This window comes from Thamnophis sirtalis, unplaced genomic scaffold, assembly GCF_051295495.1.
Source record: "Thamnophis sirtalis isolate CommonGarterSnake01/CBP01778 unplaced genomic scaffold, rThaSir2_p1.2 scaffold_4, whole genome shotgun sequence".
Taxonomy (NCBI): Eukaryota; Metazoa; Chordata; class Lepidosauria; order Squamata; family Natricidae; genus Thamnophis; species Thamnophis sirtalis.
This window is the reverse complement of record NW_028261384.1, coordinates 59,956,962-59,975,681: the sequence shown is the minus strand read 5'-3', so window position 1 is coordinate 59,975,681 and position 18,720 is coordinate 59,956,962. Positions and strand designations below refer to the sequence as shown.

At 40.6% G+C, this 18,720-nt stretch overlaps 1 protein-coding gene across 1 annotated transcript in view; it reads right to left on the bottom strand.

Annotated features, from left to right (window-relative positions):
* The window catches only part of LOC106540478 (transmembrane channel-like protein 2), a 183,170-nt gene that overhangs the window by 147,591 nt on the left and 16,859 nt on the right, over nt 1–18,720 (bottom strand). The window contains exons 4-5 of the mRNA XM_087714395.1: nt 5,976–6,023; nt 4,773–4,975 (exon numbers count right to left, since the gene is read on the bottom strand). Coding sequence (XP_087570521.1) covers nt 4,773–4,975; nt 5,976–6,023 — 251 coding nt within the window. The remainder of the gene's footprint in view (nt 1–4,772; nt 4,976–5,975; nt 6,024–18,720) is intronic.

Sequence of the window (18,720 nt, the reverse complement as noted above, 5' to 3'; positions counted from 1 at the left end):
CATTCCCCTGACTCATTTGAATACAGGGGTCCCATAGATCTCCACTCCAGGATTGTCATTCTTGCTTTTCTCATGGATCTGTCTCTTCCACATCTGACCCTGAGAGCTAGTTTGGACTCCAGGTCATCCTCTGCTCGATAAAGCTCTTCAGAAAGCGGTGGTTAGAATATTTCCTTTGCCTGGGCCACTAGTTGGTGTTTGACTTCAGCCATGGCCACCACGACTCGCTCAGGCATCGAGGGGAATGTCAGGCTCTCCTCAATTCCTCCACAGGCTCCACTTGGCACTTCTCCAATTTCTTCCTCTATCTTCCGAGTCTTTCCTGCTGCCTGGATAGACCAGGTAAGCAGCCAAAGCTCAGGACCCCAGACAGCAACTCTGGTTTGGAGCCTTAGAGTTTAGAGAACTGGTTTAATGTCAAGGTTTCAAGTAATACATCCATTCAATAAGAATTCCGAAGCAGGCAAATTCCTCAAAGAAACTTTTATTGGAACATATCAAAATGGCAGGTTCTTGGTAGAAAACTGGCTCTACGTTCTCACTGGTTTACACCCAAATAAAAATAAAAATTTGTCACTTCCCCCTAGAGTCACTTCTCCAGTCACATGATTCAAACAGTCTAGTTGCTAGGTGACCTTAGTCTCACCTTTTGAACACCTGCACCTATGTCCTTGATTCTCAGGGGAAAGAATTTTATTTAGACTACAATACCCCAGCTATCTTTACAACCCCTCCCTGGCCCCTTCACTCCTGGCTGTGTCAGCCCTGAAGCAGTGAGAATAGAAACCTCCCTAGAGAAAACTATGAAAAATTAATTTTGCCACAGTTTGCCCAATCTCAGGGTTTACAGGTGCAACATAAGGAGGGAAGGGATGCAGGTTGTCAATAGTCCCTTACTCTCACCCAAAATATGAATTGAGCAGTCCAGCGAGGAGAGGTCAGATGAGGGGAAGAGTGGCTGGGGAGGGGGGGGGTTTCAGCCAGTTTGCCGAAATGAACAAACCAGCTGAATCCCACCACTGATTGGAATATCTGAATACTCTTGCTAAAACCCAACAATATTTATGAGAGAGAACATTGGTCAGAATTACGGTCTTAACAGGGAGGGGCAGATATGGCGGGGACTTTAGGGCTGGCCATTACCGGGGAAGGAGGGCTCGCTACATTACAGAGATCCCTCCTTCCGGCCCTATGAGTCCCACTCCAAGGCCAGATGGCACGAGTAATCAGGACCCTGGTTTCAGGCTGCTGTCGTTAAATGCCAGGTCTGTAGTTCACAAGGCTGCCCTCGTCCAGGACTTAATTTTAGACGAGAGGGCAGACCTGGCATGTATTACTGAAATGGCTGGGCCCGGAGGGAGGAGTCCCCCTCGTAGAGATGTGCCCAGAGGGTTTTCAGGTGCTACATCAGCCGTGATCCCAGGGAAGGGGTGGAGGTGTGGCTATTGTTATCCGAGAGTCTCTAGTACCTCGTAGGATCCCTGCTCCGGAGCTTGTCGGGTGTGAGTCCTTGCTGGTGAAGTTGGACCTCAAGGGTCAAGTGGACCTGCTGTTAATGTACCTGCCTCCCAACAGCGTTGCAGCAGCCCTCCCCTCGCTCCTCGAGTCGGTAGCCGAGCTGGCAATTGAGTTTCCCAGGCTTATGGTTCTGGGGGATTTCAACTTGCCTTCGCTCGGTGAACACTCTGATGGAATGCAGGAGTTCATGGCTTCCATGACAGCCATGGGCTTGACCCAAGTAATTTGGGGCCCAACTCACTCGGCAGGTCACATGCTCGACCTCGTATTTCTCTCGGAGCAGTGGAGTTGTGATCTTGGTCTGAGGGGTAGTGAGATCTTACCCCTGTCATGGTCGGATCACTACCTACTGAGGCTTGACTTTCGGAGACCAAACCCCCACTGTAGGGAGGAGGAACCAATTAGGTGGTTCCACCCCAGGCGACTTATGGACCCGTTGGGCTTTCAGACGGAGCTTGGGTTATTCCTGATACTCTCGCCCACAGTCCGGCGAAGACTCTGGTTGCTGCCTGGAATTCAGCAGCAACAGGGGCTCTTAACCGGATTGCGCCTTTACGGCCGATCCGAGGCAGTGGATCCAGGAGGGCCCCTTGGTTTACTGAGGAACTCCAGGAGATGAAGCGCCGAAAGAGACGCCTAGAGCAACGATGGAGATCCAGTAATCCAAGTCAGACCGAGCACTTTTAACATCCAGCATCAGAGTTTACATCTGGGCAATGAGGACGACAAAAAGAACATACATTGCCTCTCTGATTGCTTCCGCTGAGTCGCGCCCAGCCGCCTTGTTCAGGATAACCCGTTCCCTCCTAAATAGGAGGGACACGAGCGATCCTTTGCAAGGCAGAGCTGAGGACTACGTCCAATTCCTCGTGGATAAAGTTGCTCGGCTTCAGGCGGACCTGGACTCCAATCTTGCAGAACCAGCTGAGGCACCAGGGGATAATCTGGTAGGACATCACTGGATTGATTTTCAAGCTGTTACCCCTGAGGACGTGGACAAGGCCATGAGAGCTGTAAGTGCTTCCACATGTGTACTGGACCTGTGCCCCTCCTGGCTGGTTGTTAACAGCAGGGAGGTGACACGGGGCTGGATCCAGGCGGTTGTTGCCACCTCCCTTCGGGAGGGGGTCTTTCCCCCACATTAAAGGCGGCGGTGGTGAGACCCCTCCTGAAGAAGCCATCTTTGGATCCAGCCATCCTAAACAACTATCGTCCAGTCTCCAACCTCCCCTTTGTGGGGAAGGTTGTTGAGAAGGTGGTAGCCTTTCAGCTCCAGCGGTCCTTGGAGGAAACCAATTATCTAGATCCCTTCCAGTCGGGTTTCAGGCCTGGCTACAGCACGGAAACCGCTTTGGTCGCATTGATCGATGATCTCTGGAGAGCCAGGGATGGAGGTCATGCCTCCATCCTGGTGCTCCTTGACCTCTCTGCGGCTTTTGATACCATCGACCATGGTATCCTTCTGCGACGACTGCGGGAGGTGGGGGTGGGAGGCATTGTCTTACAGTGGTTCTCCTCTTACCTCTCGGACATGTCGCAGTCGGTGTTGGTCGGAGGGCAGAGATCGACCCCTAGGCCCCTAACGTATGGCGTGCCGCAGGGTTCGATCCTGTCCCCCCTCCTCTTTAATATCTACATGAAACCGCTGGGCGAGATCATTCGACGGCACGGGATAAAATACCACCAGTATGCGGACGATACACAGTTGTATCTGTCCGCCCCGTGCCAACTCAATGAAGCGATTGACGTGATGTGCCAGGGCCTCGAGGCTGTTAGGGACTGGATGGGGGTTAACAAGCTTGTACTCAATCCAGGTAAGACCGAGTGGCTGCTGTGCTTCCCTCCTACTAATTGGCCAAGTGTTCCACCTCTCAGGCTGGGGGGTCAAACAGTATGCCCCTCAGACAGGGTTCGCAACTTGGGAGTCCTCCTGGACCCACAGCTGACTTTTGAACACCATTTGTCAGCTGTGACCAGGGGGGCATTTGCCCAGGTTCGCCTGGTGCCCCAGTTGCATCCCTACCTGAACCGGGAGGCTCTCACAACAGTCACTCGTGCCCTTGTGACCTCTAGACTGGATTACTGCAACGTGCTCTACATGGGGCAGCCCTTGAGGAGTATTCGGCGACTTCAGCTTGTCCAGAATGCAGCCGCACGAGCGATCGTGGGTGCACCTCGGTTCACCCATGTAACACCTATCCTCCGCAAGCTGCACTGGCTGCCTGTTGGTCTCCGGGTACGCTTCAAGGTGCTAGTCGTCGCCTATAAAGCCCTTCATGGTATTGGACCTGGGTACTTGAGAGACCGCCTACTGCCAATTACCTCCACTAGACCAATTAGATCCCGCAGACTAGGCCTCCTCCGAATTCCATCAGCCGGCCAGTGTCGACTGGCGACTACCCGGAGGAGAGCCTTCTCTGTGGCTGCTCCGACCCTCTGGAACGAACTCCCCGTGGAGATTCGTACCCTCACCACCCTCCAGGCCTTCCACATAGCCCTTAAAACCTGGCTGTTCCGACAGGCCTCGGGCTAAAGACTCGCTGCCCCATTTTGAATGGTACGATTGTTGTGTTTTTAACTATGTATGGTTTTTGTGTTCTTGTTCCTCTGTTTGTATTTTCCCCTCCCTTTTTGAGTTGTGAGCCTCCCTGAGTCCCTTCAGGGAAAAGGGCGGCATACAAATAAAATTAAAACCTAAAAAAAAACCTAAACCTAGAATGCACAAATGGGGCTCCATGAAAGTTATAGCACAGAATTTTCAAGTTATGCCTAAACACGAGTTTCTGAGATTAAAGCTGTGTTAATGCAGGCCCATGGTGATTTGATGTAGTCTAGAATTCCACAAATTGTTTCAAGTTTCAGAGATCTACTCTGGTGGTGGGGGGGGGACAGAAATTATCTGACAACTCTCAGATGAGCTGCTTGATTTGTACCAGATTGCTCAAGCACAGAACATAATTACATGTCTTTCATCGAGTCTCATTGCATAGTATTTTGATTCATTTTGATGGCAAATTTAGAAACCAGTAATTTGTCAATCAGTGAAATGAATAAGAAATATATTGCTTTCCCATTGTATTCACATATAAAATACTAACTATTAAGAATAAATCTTTGGATTTTTGATCTGGAAAAATGAAAATGTCATACCTTTCACCTGTATTTTCTTTCTTTTTCTTGTCTTTTCCTTTTGTTTTCTTGTTTTCAATCTCTTTTTGCTTTTTGTCTTCCTTTTCCTTCCCTTTTACTGTTACCTCCTCTCTGTTTTCTTTGTCATAATTATATGCTTTCTGTTTTTTCTTTTTATTTGATTTCTTCCTCCTTGATACTTCTAGCTCTTCATTTTCATCATCAGTCTCTTTCTGATAAATATCTTTTCTGTTTTCCTTGGCAATTTCCTTTATATTCTTTTTGGGGGCTACTTTTTCTTCCTCCTCTTCTTCGTCATACTCATAATCTGTGTTTTAAAAAGTGTTTTATTTTAAAAAAACCTGAAGAGTTGAAGTTATTGAGAATATTGTCTTTCACTAGACAAATACAGGCATTTTTTAAATGTAAAATAATGACTAGAATCTTTTAAAAATCCTCTGCAAAATCTAGGCTTACTGCTACTTAGAACAGAACTATTGAAATCAATGGAATTCAAATTACTCATATGTCTGAATCCATCCCCCTCTTTGTGTAATTTATAAATATAATAGTGATTTTTAAGCATTGATAATGACTTAAGAGTGATATCCTGAAATACATTAGTGATATATTTGATGCATTAGGAGAGAATAATATTTCATTTTGCTTTTTAAATTGGAGAAAAATAACTAAAAGTAAAAAATATAATGGGCTATTATATTGCATAAATTTCCTGAAAATTGCAGCTCTGTTCTTCTGCTTCTCCTTCTAATATCAATTTAACAATTCACAAACTGAAAGATTAAAGTCAAAGTTGCCATATGGGAACTGCAAAAATACAGATAGCTACTAGATGGCAGAAAAGGGATGCTAAAATCTCAAACTTTTTGATTCCATCTTATAGTTTATCAGATGAACTATAAGATGGTTTTTTGCAATGTTTGTTTAGAGGAAAATTAAATGTTACAGAGGTCTGTTGGTATCAGCTACTCTTAGGAATTTTTCAAATTTCCTTGATGGGCAGTGTTCAAGCAAAAAGAGTTGTAACAATTTTACATTTCAGGAACCCTAGTAATCTGAATGATTGAACTAAAAGATTACTCAAGGCAGTAATTTTATAAATTAAGATCATTTTTTGTGTCAACCCTTAACAAAATATACAAGCAAAAGTTAAGTTTTACATAAAGACCAGTTTTGTTTTTTATCAAAGTGTAGAAACACCCAGTAATTTGAACAATGCTTAGGTGAGTGCAATTTAAATGCATTGTATGCATTCTCAGGAAAATAAATTCTTATCATACACTTTCAGCTATACATATTTTATTTACCTTCACTTTCTGTGTCACTCTCCACTTGTCCATCAATCTCCATCCCAACTGCAAAGCAAAAGCAAGCATCACATTTGTTATCATCTTAATAGTACATTACTCTTAGGAGAAAAAAGTAGCTTTTTCTTGTCATATTTGGCCTGAACTGAATTTTAAAATGTATGTTCCATTTTTTCCCGATATTTCCAAAAAAATGTGCACTTAATCAAGTTTCTCTGTGTAGTGATATCAAACATACTAGATGCTAAATACAAGACATACTGATTTGCTAAATACTGGAGAGCATACAAACCATCTTCCATAATGATCTGTAATTCACTTTTCTTCTTTATCATGATGGATGTTCCCTTTTAAAAACAACAGCTGCTTCAGATACTAGTTTTATCCACTACTTAAAACTATGCCTTTTCTTATGTTTCCTTCTTTAGCTTATTATTATTATTATTATTATTATTATTATTATTATTATTATTATTATTATTATTATTATTATTATTATTATATAAATCAAGTCTATTTGTGAATCTGAAACTATCACTTCCTTCTAACATTATTCTTGAATTGCACAGTTGCTTCAGCTTCCATACTTCAGGCATAAGAGTGATTCATGGTACCAATTCAGTTCAATCTCATCCAACTACTTTGAGCTCTGATCTGTTTTCAATACAGAAAGCACCTGTTGGCATTGTATTGCACTACATTATTTAAACATGAAGGAAAGCCCTTTGGAGAGAACTTAGATGAAGACACACACAGTGCCTTATTCTTTGAAAAACATGAGTCTAACTTTCTACATGGCTTTTGTTGTAGAGCAGGGATGTCAAACTGGTGGCCTGTGGGCCAGATGAGTCATGGGCAGACCACCCCACCCCAGCTTTGTGAAGGGAGAAGGTTTCATGACATCATAAAACATCATGTGACAGCAACGGGATACGGCAAGTTTGGCATCCGTGTTGTAGCGGGTATCAGAGATATTTTTAAAAGGTTGCCACTAATATTTTTAATTTCCTTTCATCAGTTTAAAGAGTTTCCCCAATATGATGGTGTATTTCAACTATCAAAATTTTCAATCAGGATAGGTGGCTGGGTTGACTACAGATTCTATCTAGATATAGGTTTCAGACTTTTGAAAGACATCAGTTCAAGGGGTTTCAGGTAGTGATGTCAGCAACTGTCAGTCATGAAAAGCCACATCCACATGGAATAAGTTCAATTACCTTTTTTATTGCGCAAACTATAAACAGGAATCTTTGACTGATGGTTTTCACCTGGGTAAGACTAGATATGGTTCAACTGGCATTCAAGTGGTATTGGACTTCACCATCTTGTGCCTACATAGGTATTCCAGACTAAGTCCCCATTTGACCCTTTTCTTTCTCTCAGCCAGTCTCTTTCTTACAACAGTGTCAAAATAGCAGGTGTGATTGGTAGTTGAAACCTTGCTCCTTTTCATAGCTTCCATTGTAAGGAGTTTGCATTTTTTGTCCAAGTTTCATATATATCTAGCTTCTGTATGTATGTATGTATGTATGTATGTATGTATGTATGTATGTATGTATGTATGTATGTATGTATTTATTTATTTATTTATTTATTTATTTATTTATTTATTTATTTATTTATTTATTTATTTATTTATTTATTTATTTATTTATTTATTTAGTGTCACAACCCCTGCTATGCCCAAATAGTGGTTAACACATCTGCCTAATATGTAATACAGCCCAGGTTCAAATCCCAGTAAGGGTACGGCTAGCTGATGAGAGCTAAATAGCTTGAAATAGATCTATACTAGTCTCCCTTTATTTATTTATCAGCACAAATACAACATACATACATACATACATACATACATACATACATACATACATGTATGTATAATTAAAAGAATAATTCATATAAATGTTAAACAAAAGAGAGAACATAGCCTTAATTTATTTCCTTAATTGTTATGATTGTGTTAAATACCTTATGAATGTTAAATCTATTTAAAGCAGGAGGGGTTTGATTGTTCTCCTTTCAAATGTCCTGCTTTTGTTCTTTTTTATATTTAATTTTAATAGAATTTTTAAATTTTATTTAAAGAAGGTAAAAGCCAATACAAATTACTGTAAAGTAAGGAAGAAAAAGTAAATAAAAAACCAAAAGGTGAAAAATAAATAATAGAAAAAAGTATAAGGAAGTGGCTTTCAATTTTCTTCTTTGTAGTTATAATTCAAATATATTTACACCTCTTTTCTCAAGTTACATCATATTACTATTATTTCTATAATCCATCCCATCTAATCAACCAAACCATAAGCTACAAATTCATTTATTTCAATTTTACACAAAAATTCTGTAAGGTGTTTCCAGTCAGCAATACATCTAGACAATGTCTTTTCTTTAATCAAATAAGTTAAGTTATCCATTTCACGAAAACCTGTCAACTTCACCAAATGTTGTTCCATAGTGGGTAGCATTGAATCTTTCCATCTCTATCCATATAGTAATCTCACTGCTGTGATCTTTTATTGAAATAATCTTCCACAGGTTTTTTTATCATTAACACAGAAAGGAAAATTTCTAGTTTCATCTGAATATTGATGTTTGATATTGATTGACTCAGCCTTTCAGCCTTCCAGCCTTCCGAGGTCAGTAAAATGGGGACCAAGATTGTTGGAGGCAATATGCTGACTCTGTAAATTGCTTAGAGAGGGCTATAAAGCACTATGAAGCAATATATAAGTTTAAGTGCTAATATTATTTTATTGGGTACCAATGATACATTATTTTGTAAAAAATTCTCTGAGATTAATATAATGCAATACAATATAAACCATACATTTTCCCATTGATCCATCTGTATATTATAATCACAATTCTTAGTTCATTTTATCATATATCGTTTAAACTGTTTTTTTTCTTTTAATTTTTTTGAATTAGATAACACAGAGAGCATGAAAAATTCATAGAGCTTTAGTAATGCATCTAAATGCATTATATTGTAATGATACCAGTTTGAACGAGCTGCTTCTCAATTTATTACTTACTAATTATTACTCTAAAAAACAAAACCCAACCTCCAGATATAAGCACTTTCTCATATATTTGGTTTTTCATTTTTCAATGCCTTTAGCTAGGTTAATCAGATAAAGTGTAACTAAATGCTGGAAACAAAACCACCATGCTGCTTAATATTTAACCAGATAGGGTTGCCTTCCTTTTCTTCATTTCTCATTAACACAGGGCTTTACCTAATTAATCCTTGGGTTACGTTGATTTATCCTACATCCTATATCAGTAATCCTTGCCTGAGAAAGGTGTCAATGCCAATATTTTGATTCCTGTCAGGATTAATTTTGGGGTAAAGTGTAATTGATGGTAGTTTCAATACAATTGATGGAGTTGAACAACAACCAGCCCTACTTCTGATTTGTATACTTCTGCTAAGTATTTGATTTATATTTCAATAGTGGTTTAAGGAAATGATATGATATGATCAAGTAATGGCTCTTGGTTATCCCAGATTTCATCTACCAGTGCAAAGAGAGTAGTTAAATGACCCATACTAGATAGTCTATTTCCTCCAGATCTTCTGGAGTGTAGAGCAACCACTTTCTCAATCTTCCCTGAAAAGGGAAGATTGGAGATTGAATGAAAGCTAGTCATATTAAAAGGTTCCAATGAAGATTTATTGGCAAGAAGATGAGCCACTGCCTCTTTAAGAGCTAGCACAACAAACTCCTGTTATAAAGAAAGAGCCATTACATAGATCCATCCTCATGGTCCCTCCTAGAGGCTTTAATGAACCAGGAAGGACATAAATTTAAAACCCAGTGAACATATCTACAGCATCAAAGACACTATGTCTTCAAGGCTAGCAGGTTCAAACTCTTCCCAAATAACATCAGACTATCCTCCAATTATTTCCAATAGACCTGTCCAGCCATAGTCTTAGAGTGTGAAGTGATATTTTATATCCAGATTTTATCTGAGAATAATCCTCACAGCGATTCTGCACTCTCCAGGTCCCAATTGATGCAGATGGGACTAAATCATCAAGAATCTGCTAGCCATCGCTCAAAAAATAAAATAAGAATGGAGAAATAAGTATATTTCATCATTCTTACCAACAGAAGAAAAGTTCTAATATAGGCTCTTATCATATTCATTCATAGTTGTTCTTTGTTATCCTATAGCAAAGTTTATTCTCAGGATCTGCAGAGAGTCTGTATACAAATGATCTGATCTAAAGCTGCAATTGCCTTGATTAACATTGTTAATTATTTGACTTCCTGGGCGAGGCTTACTGATGGAAGCAGCTTAACATAGCTGCTCCTGAGTTCCTGGTCGCGTTATCTGTTTAGACGATCATCTATCAGACATCTGACAGGTATCTTACTCTTCGGGCAAGAAGGGAAGAAGATTAGTTCTGCTGTGCAAGTGCCTTTTGATCTTTGCAGCTTCTGTGTCTGCGGAGAGAGGGGGGCCAGCCGAAGGCAGAACTGTATCAGTGCTGGGGATCTCCAGCTGCCTTTTGCAGCATGAAATAAGCATTCTCCCACTCAGAACAAGGCTTGAACTATTTGATTTTAACAGGAGCTGAACTCGTATGCGAGAACTTTAATTGTTTATTCAAATCCTAGTTTCATTTTTACAAGATCTTATTCCGTTAATCTAGCTATTTAAAGAGGCATTTAAAATGGCGACTAGCCTGCTGCATTCTTCTGTAACAATGTTTACTTTCTTAATCTCCTTTTTTTTAATGTTTTTATTTTCCATTTTCATTTTCGTACAGTCACATATATACTGTGCACAACCGGGGCCATATAACATTAAACAATAAACACAGCCATTCCTCTTGTCAATAATACCCCCCAAAATAGAAAGCCAATGTACCTCTTCGACCCTCCACAACCCTTTCTTTTGCCCCCCTCCAACTTTCCATCTTCCTCTATCATTCCCCTCTACCCTACTTCCCCTCCCCCTCTACCACTCCTCTCTCCCGATACACTCCCTCCCTTCCTTCTCACCCACCCTCCAATCCTCTCTCCCACCCTCTCTACCCCTCTTTCTTCTATCCCTCTACTCCTCCCTTCGGTGTATTTCTACTATCTATTAATATATTCAGCTTGTCCTATTTTTACACTGGAATTAAAGAGCAACAGTATACAAGTGCAATCGTGTTATTTGAAATCTGACACATACTATATATCCCCTCCCCCCTCCCCCTAAGACCCCACCTCCCTTCCCCCCCCCTGACTTCCCAGAGCCCGTACACGGTATAGATTTTTAACAAACACAGTCTAAAATATATTAAGACAAAGGAAATTAAAAAAAGAAGTCAATAACATCTCTGCGTTGAACTCAGCTTCTTCCTGTTGCACTAACTTTGAGCAGTTTAGATTATTCCTAATCTTAAGCATAGGCTATCTGGAATTTCTTAGTCCCGTATTTGTTTTGTGTATAGTCAATCCATTTTTTACAGTATCATTTATATCTCTCATTTGAATGGTCTTTAAGATATGCCGATATTTTAGCCATCTCGGCTAGGTTTGTAACTTTCAATGTCCATTCTTGAGTTGTAGGCAAGTCTTCCTTCTTCCAGTATTGCGCCACCAACAGTCTTGCTGCTGTTATTAAGTGCAGAACCAAGTTAGTCTCTACTGCTGTAAACTCAGTACATATACCTAGTAAAAACAACTGAGGAGTAAACTTTATCCTTCTTTTAAAGATATTTTGCATGATCCACCACATTTTTATCCAAAATGCCTTAACCTTTTGACAAGTCCACCATATATGAAAATATGTAGCATCGAGAGAACCACATCTCCAACATTTAGGCTGTACATTCGGATACATAGAAGCCAGCTTTTTAGGATCTAAATGCCATCTATAAAACATCTTATAAAAATTTTCTCTCAGGTTTTGAGCTTGTGTAAATTTCACATTTCTTACCCATATTCTTTCCCACGTGTCCAACATTATTGGTTCTTCAATATTCTGAGCCCACTTTATCATACAGTCTTTAACCAATTCCGTTTCCGAATCCATCTGTATTAGTACATTATATATCCTCTTTATATGCATTAAACTTTGATCTCTTATTTGTTTAAACAAATTATCCTCAACTTGGATAAAACCAGTTTTTTAGTCTATTTTCCACCTGGCCTGTAATTGGCCATACTGGAACCATGTTTGAACTACCTTCTCCTCTTTCAATACCTCTAAAGATTTTAGTGGTAGAACCCCACTTTCCAAAGTGAGAAGTTGTCTGTAGGTGGTTCTATCCTGTTTTTGTGCTATATTCATATTTTCAATTGCATGTCTAGGTATTGCCCACATGGGTAACTTATCATTTAATTTATATTGATATTTTTTCCAGACCCGCAGTAAAGCATTTCTTAAGATATGACTTTTAAAATTCTTATCCAATTTTTTGTTGGATAACAAGTAAGCATGCCAACCATATACCAGGTTGTGTCCCTCGATATTCAGTATTCTATCGTTGGTTAAATGGGTCCAATCACTAATTGCGGATAGCGCCACTGCATCATAATATAATTTTAAGTTAGGTAATTTCAAGCCTCCTCTCTCACGTACATCTTGCATTATTTTCATCTTTACCCTTGGCTTTTTTCTGGCCCATACAAATTTGTTGATACCCTTCTGCCATTCTAAAAGATTCGCATCTTTTTTAAGTATAGGTAACATTTGAAAAAGAAATAAAATTTTTGGTAAAATGCTCATTTTCACTGCCGCTATCCTACCTAGCAAAGATAAGTGCAATTTCTCCCATTTTTTCATCTCTATCTGTATACTCCACCAAAGTAATGGTGCTTATATAATTTCCCGTTTGAGGCTAAAATATTGACTCCAAGATATTTGACTTTTTTGACTACCTCACATCCTAGCATCCCTCCTAGTTCTTCCTTTTGTTTAGTATTCATATTTATAGCTAATATTTTGGTTTTTCCTAAATTTATTTTAAAACCAGACACTTGACCATATTGATTAATCGTATTCATTAAAACCATACTTGATTCCTGCGGTTGTTCCAATATTATGACCAAATCATCCGCAAAAGCGCGGACTCTGTATTCTTGCTGCCTAATCTTGATCCCTTTTAGACCATCCAAGCCCCGTATTTTATTCAACAATACTTCCAAAGTTATAATGAACAATAGTGGGGACAAAGGACAGCCCTGTCTTGTACCTTTTCCAATTTGAAAAGGGTCTGTTAAACTTCCGTTGACTATGATTTGAGCTGTTTGCGGGTTGGCATATTTATTTATTTATTTATTTGTTTGTTTGTTTGTTTGTTTGTTTATTTGTTTGTTTGTTTGTTTGTCTTGTATGCCACCCACTCCCGGAGGACTCCGGGCGGCTCACAAAAGACAAGGGAAAGGGGGGAACGAGACAAAGACAACATATTAAAAACAAAACCAACATTCACAATTTCTGTGGAGGTAAATGCTTCTCAGGTCCCCCCAGCCTGCTGGAACAGCCAGGACTTGGTGGCTTTGCGGAAGGCCAGGAGGGTAGTAAGGATCCGGATCTCAACAGGGAGCTCGTTCCAGAGGGCCGGAGCTGCAACAGAGAAGGCCCTCCCCCGGGTAGTCGCCAGCCGACATTGGCTGGCAGATGGAATCCGGAAGAGACCCAACCTGTGCGATCTAATTGGTCTGAGAGACCTTGCTACTGTCCACCTCTTCCTTTGGTATTAGGGTGATGTAAGCTTCCCCCCATGATTTTGGGACCCTACCATTTTGTAGTGCCTCATTACATAGTTCTAATAATTTGTCTTCCATGGTATTTTGAAGTTTTTTATATATTTCCGACGGAAGCCCATCCGGCCCAGGTGTTTTATTGTTTTTTTGTTTTTGAATCGCCTTTTTCAGTTCTTCTTGTGTAATTTCTTTATCGAGCATCTCTCTCATCTCCTCCGACAAGACTGGAAGTTTCTGCTTTATAAGGTATTTTCTAATGTCTTGTTCATTAATTTCGTCTTGTTTATATAGTTTCCTATAATAGTACTGTACTATCTTTTTCTTTTCTCCTATTTCTTGTTTCAAATTCCCCTCCTCGTCACACAATTGTTTAATAATTCTTTTGACCTTCTCCTTTCTTATTTTGTGGGCCAACCATCTCCCAGTTTTATTTGCATGTTCAAAATAATTCTGCTTCATTCTCTTAATGTTTTGTGCTATTTCCTCTTGAGAGATCAAATTTATTTGGTGTTTAATTAACTCTCCTTTTTCCCTGTGTCTACTGTTTTCTGGCTCTTTCTGGGTCAGCAGTTCCGTCTCTCTTAATTCTTTGTTCAGTGTATTAAGTTTTCCCCTGTATACTTTGTTTCTTCTTATTATATAGGCTATTGATGTTCCCCTCACAACTGCCTTCATCGTGTCCCAAACATTTTGTATTGAGGTCTGCTCTTTACAGTTTTCTTTAAAGAAGTAGCCCAATTCCTTTTCTATTTGTTGTACAAATTGTTTCTCTTGTAGTATGTTCTGGTTTAATGTCCACCTAGCTTTTATCCTTGCCTTCCCTTTCCATTGCCATAAGACTGGGTGATGGTCGGCCCACTTGTTCGTTGTTATTTCAATATTTACAGTATCCATGAGTAGTTCCGAGTTTGACCAAACCATGTCGATACGGGACCATGAATTATGTGGATGGGAGTAAAACGTGTACTGTTGCATCTTGTCATTCATTGTTCGCCAGACATCATAAAGATCTAATTCCTTCACCATATTTACATAGGCAGATGGTAGCTTCCTTCTTGTACTTTTCTTGTGTGTACCCTTATAGTCCATCTTACCATCTGCTATAGCGTTGAAATCCCCTAGATCCCCATGGTAGTGGATCTGGGTACTTGAGAGACCGCCTCCTGCCGATTACCTCCCTCCGACCAATTAGATCACACAGATTGGGCCTCCTCCGAATCCCATCTGCCAGTCAATGCCGACTGGCGACTACGCGGAGGAGAGCCTTTTCAGTAGCAGCTCCGACCCTGTGGAACGACCTCCCCGTTGAGATTCGCACCCTCACCACCATCCAGACCTTCCGTGCAGCCCTCAAGACCTGGCTATTCCGTCAGGCCTGGGGATAAGTTTCTAATTCACCCCGCCCGAGTGTTGAATGTTGAATGAAAGTTGTGTTTTTACTGTTTTTTATTCACATACTGTTTTTGTTTTATATTGCACTCCCCCTTTCCCTACGAATGTAAGCCGCCCTGAGTCCCCTCAGGGAAAAGGGCGGCCTATAAATCCTAATAAATTACAAAATTACAAATTACAGAATACATATATTTTGCCACTCTATTTCATTTATCCTCTTATATAGATTAACATAAAATCTCTCTTGTTTTTGGTTTGGGGCATAAATTCCAACTAGTAAAATTTTTTTCCCACCATTCATTATCTCCACCATTAATACCCTACCGTCTTTGTCTGCGTGTATTAATTTGGGGTTCAACCATTCTTTTATATACATCACAATTCCTCTTTTTCTGGTTTGTGCTGACGAGCAGAATGTTTTACCTAGTTTTGGACAGACCAACAGGTTATTGTACTTTTCTTTAATGTGGGTTTCCTGAAGACAGATTACATCTAACTTTTGTTTCACTAGATCCAACAGTACACGTTTTCTTTTGGAAGTTATGTTAAGACCATTTACATTTGCTGATAGTACATTTGTTTCCCATTCTTCAATTCCATTACACGTTATTCGCTTTGAGGGCGCCTTTAGATCTTGTCTCGATGGGTGACCTTGCTTTCGAATCTTCTCTGCCATATCTCTCTCACTCTCTGGCCTCTCCCGCCCCCCGCCTCTCTGGTTGAGTTTCAATTATAGTGTCCTCCTGTCTTAAAAGTCCTTCTTTATTAAACCTCTCATCGTCTGCTAGTAAAAGTTCCTGGAATTCTTGAGCTTTCGCCAAGGTATCTATCCGGTATTTCTTTTCCCTCCATGTTATTAACATTCCTTCTGGAAGGAGCCATCTGAACTGGATTCTGTCTCTGTTTAAACGTGTGGAGAGGAAGTTGTATTTCCTTCTCTTCTCTCTGACTCTCTGTGGAGTCTGTTTTAAGATGAGAATTTCTTTACCCTTGTATGTTAGAGAGTCCCCTCTTATTGTACTTAGAATGTCCTCTCTCAGCTGCCTTCTCAGCACCCTCACATGGATCTCCCTCGGAAGCCTTGCGAAGCCTGTATTGACTCTATAGGCTTCGTCCAGTTCGTTAATAACCTCTTTTTTCGGCCTGCCGAGGACTAATCCCAGGATTTCTCCAATCAGCTCCCGGAGGTTTTCATCTTTTGCTTCCTCCACGTTTTGTAGTCTTAAATAATATGCTGATCGCTCTAATTCTAGCTGGAGGATGGCCTCCTCCAGGCTTGAGTTTATAGATTCCAGATTGTCCTCTACTTTGTCTATCCTTTTTTCAGCTATTTCCGTTCTCCCCTTAACATTTTGAATTTCCTGCTCATTTTTCAGCAGCGCCGTTTGTATTACTCCTATACGTTCCTCAATCTTTCCCATATTGTTTCTTACTTCATGCATTTCATTTTTTACTCCCTCCAGGCCTTTGGTGACACTTTCACCCATCTTCAATATTGCCTCTTGTAGGGAGTCCATTGTTACCACCTGGTCTTGTAGGGTTGGGGCTGCCTTATCTCCCATTTGCCTGCCCTCAGGGGACTTTTCCCTAACCGGGGTAGATAGGGGAGTTTGCTTTTTACTCCCTTTAATTAAAGTTACTGTTTTTGTTGCCATTTGCTTTGATTCAGCTCTTCCCCTTTAAGCTGTAAGTCTAGTACCTTCTGAATGCTGTTTGAGTAATTATACAGAGCCCGGGGTACATACAAGGTAATTAAACTGGCGCAGGGCTGTGTAATATAGGCTCAGTTAATTCTATAGTATCTGGGAGACGTCTACTAGTCAGAAAGAGAAACGTTTCAGCGTGATACGACAGGGTGCAGGAGAGGCCAGGAAGTATTTAGAACTCACCCATCAATCTCTTCCTGTTGTCAGTGTAATGTTATCCTTCTGCTGTCTCTGGCTGTAATATGACACCGCGTACTTAGTGATTTAAAGTTGGTTCAAACCCTTGTGATTAAGCTTTTTCCCCTTTTTCCCTGGAAGGCAAATCCAGTTGACTGTCTTTCTCTCCTCCGTCTCGTCCTCCGTTAATCCTCAAATTTAAATAGTCCAAAGTCTCGGTCTTCCTCTATCCACTCCGTCAATCAACTCTCTCAAAATTTTCCTGTTTGTCTTTACTAGCCGCTTCAGATAAATGCGCCCACACACGTATCTGTACTTGTTGCAGTTAAGTTATTTATCTTTTAGATTTAGGCTTTTAAATCAGATCTTGTGATTACCGTCATTCGATCCGCTACGTTCCCTGCTGCTGTCTCTCCCTTCCTAATTAGTGGCTGGCAGTCACGTCTTCTGGTCGGCCATTAATCAGCCGACCTCTTTTGCACAAACTCTGAGGGAGCCTCTCACTTCGTGGGGGGAGATCGCCCTTCACCCTCCACTGCACAGATGCTTCCCCTCTCCACAGATCCTCGCACCTTGAAGGGACCTTGCCTATTACGGCCACGCTCATGCAAAGACCGGGCGAACCGAGCAGAGGATCTGTCAGCAGCTCGTTCCGGCGTGATGCCAGACCGGAAGTCAGTTTGCTGTCTATGTTGTCCTTTTTGTGGTCTTTCTCCAGATCCAGATGGTGCAGGGTGTCCCACCTTCAGAATATTGTGATAGAAATCTCGAGATTTCCATACAGAGTTGAGACGATATCTTTGCTTGTCAAATGTAATTATAATACCAAATGGCACATCCCATCTATACTGTATCTGACGGTTTCTGAGTTCTTCCACTAGATAAGCATAATCTCTCCTGGCTCTTAGCATTTGAGGTGGTATTTCTTTCAAGACAATCAAATCCTGTCCGCCAATTTGAAGCCTGGTGTTATAGGACTCTTGTAGTATCATGTTTCTGAACTCTCTTGTGGCGAAGTATATAACTACATCTCGGGGGAGTTGCTTCTGTTTTGCCGCCCAAGAATTAACGCGATAAATTTTATCTATCTGCCAATCAAAGTTGGACCCCGGTCTTCCCGCCAGACGGTCAAAAGCCTCTGAAAAAATCTGTTTCAAGTTCTCCTGTTTATCCTCACACAACCCCCTGACTCTTAATGCGAGCTCCATCTGCCTGTACTGTATCATAATAATTTGTTTTTCAGCGTTTTCAACTTTTTGTTGCACCACCTCAGTTTTGGATGTCAAATTGGTATTAGCTTCATTAAGAACCTCTAGGTTATCTTCAATTCCAGAAACATGTTCTGTCAATACAGTTACAAGTCCCAGCATATCATCATTTATTTTGGCAATCCTAGTATCAAGTTTATCATATAAATCCATCTTAAACTCTTTTAAATTGTCCCTTATCTCCTCTTTGAATTGTCTGAAGGTTTCCCCAAAAAAGTTTTTTCATTAGCACATCTCCAGTAGGGGGCAACTTTGTGCCAGGTATCGGGGATGTGCTTCTAGGAGGAGGAGGAGGTTTCCCCCCCAGATTTAATTTTGATGCCATTATTAGTCTTATCTTCAAGCAATTAATCAAACTCTACTAGCTCGCTATGCAGCTTACGAAAAAAAAGGGTTTTAAGTCACCCCTTTATTAGCTCTTTAGAAATTTTCAAAGGATTTCAAAAAAGAAATTTAATGAAGCAGCTCAGCATATTCAGCGCCATTTTGA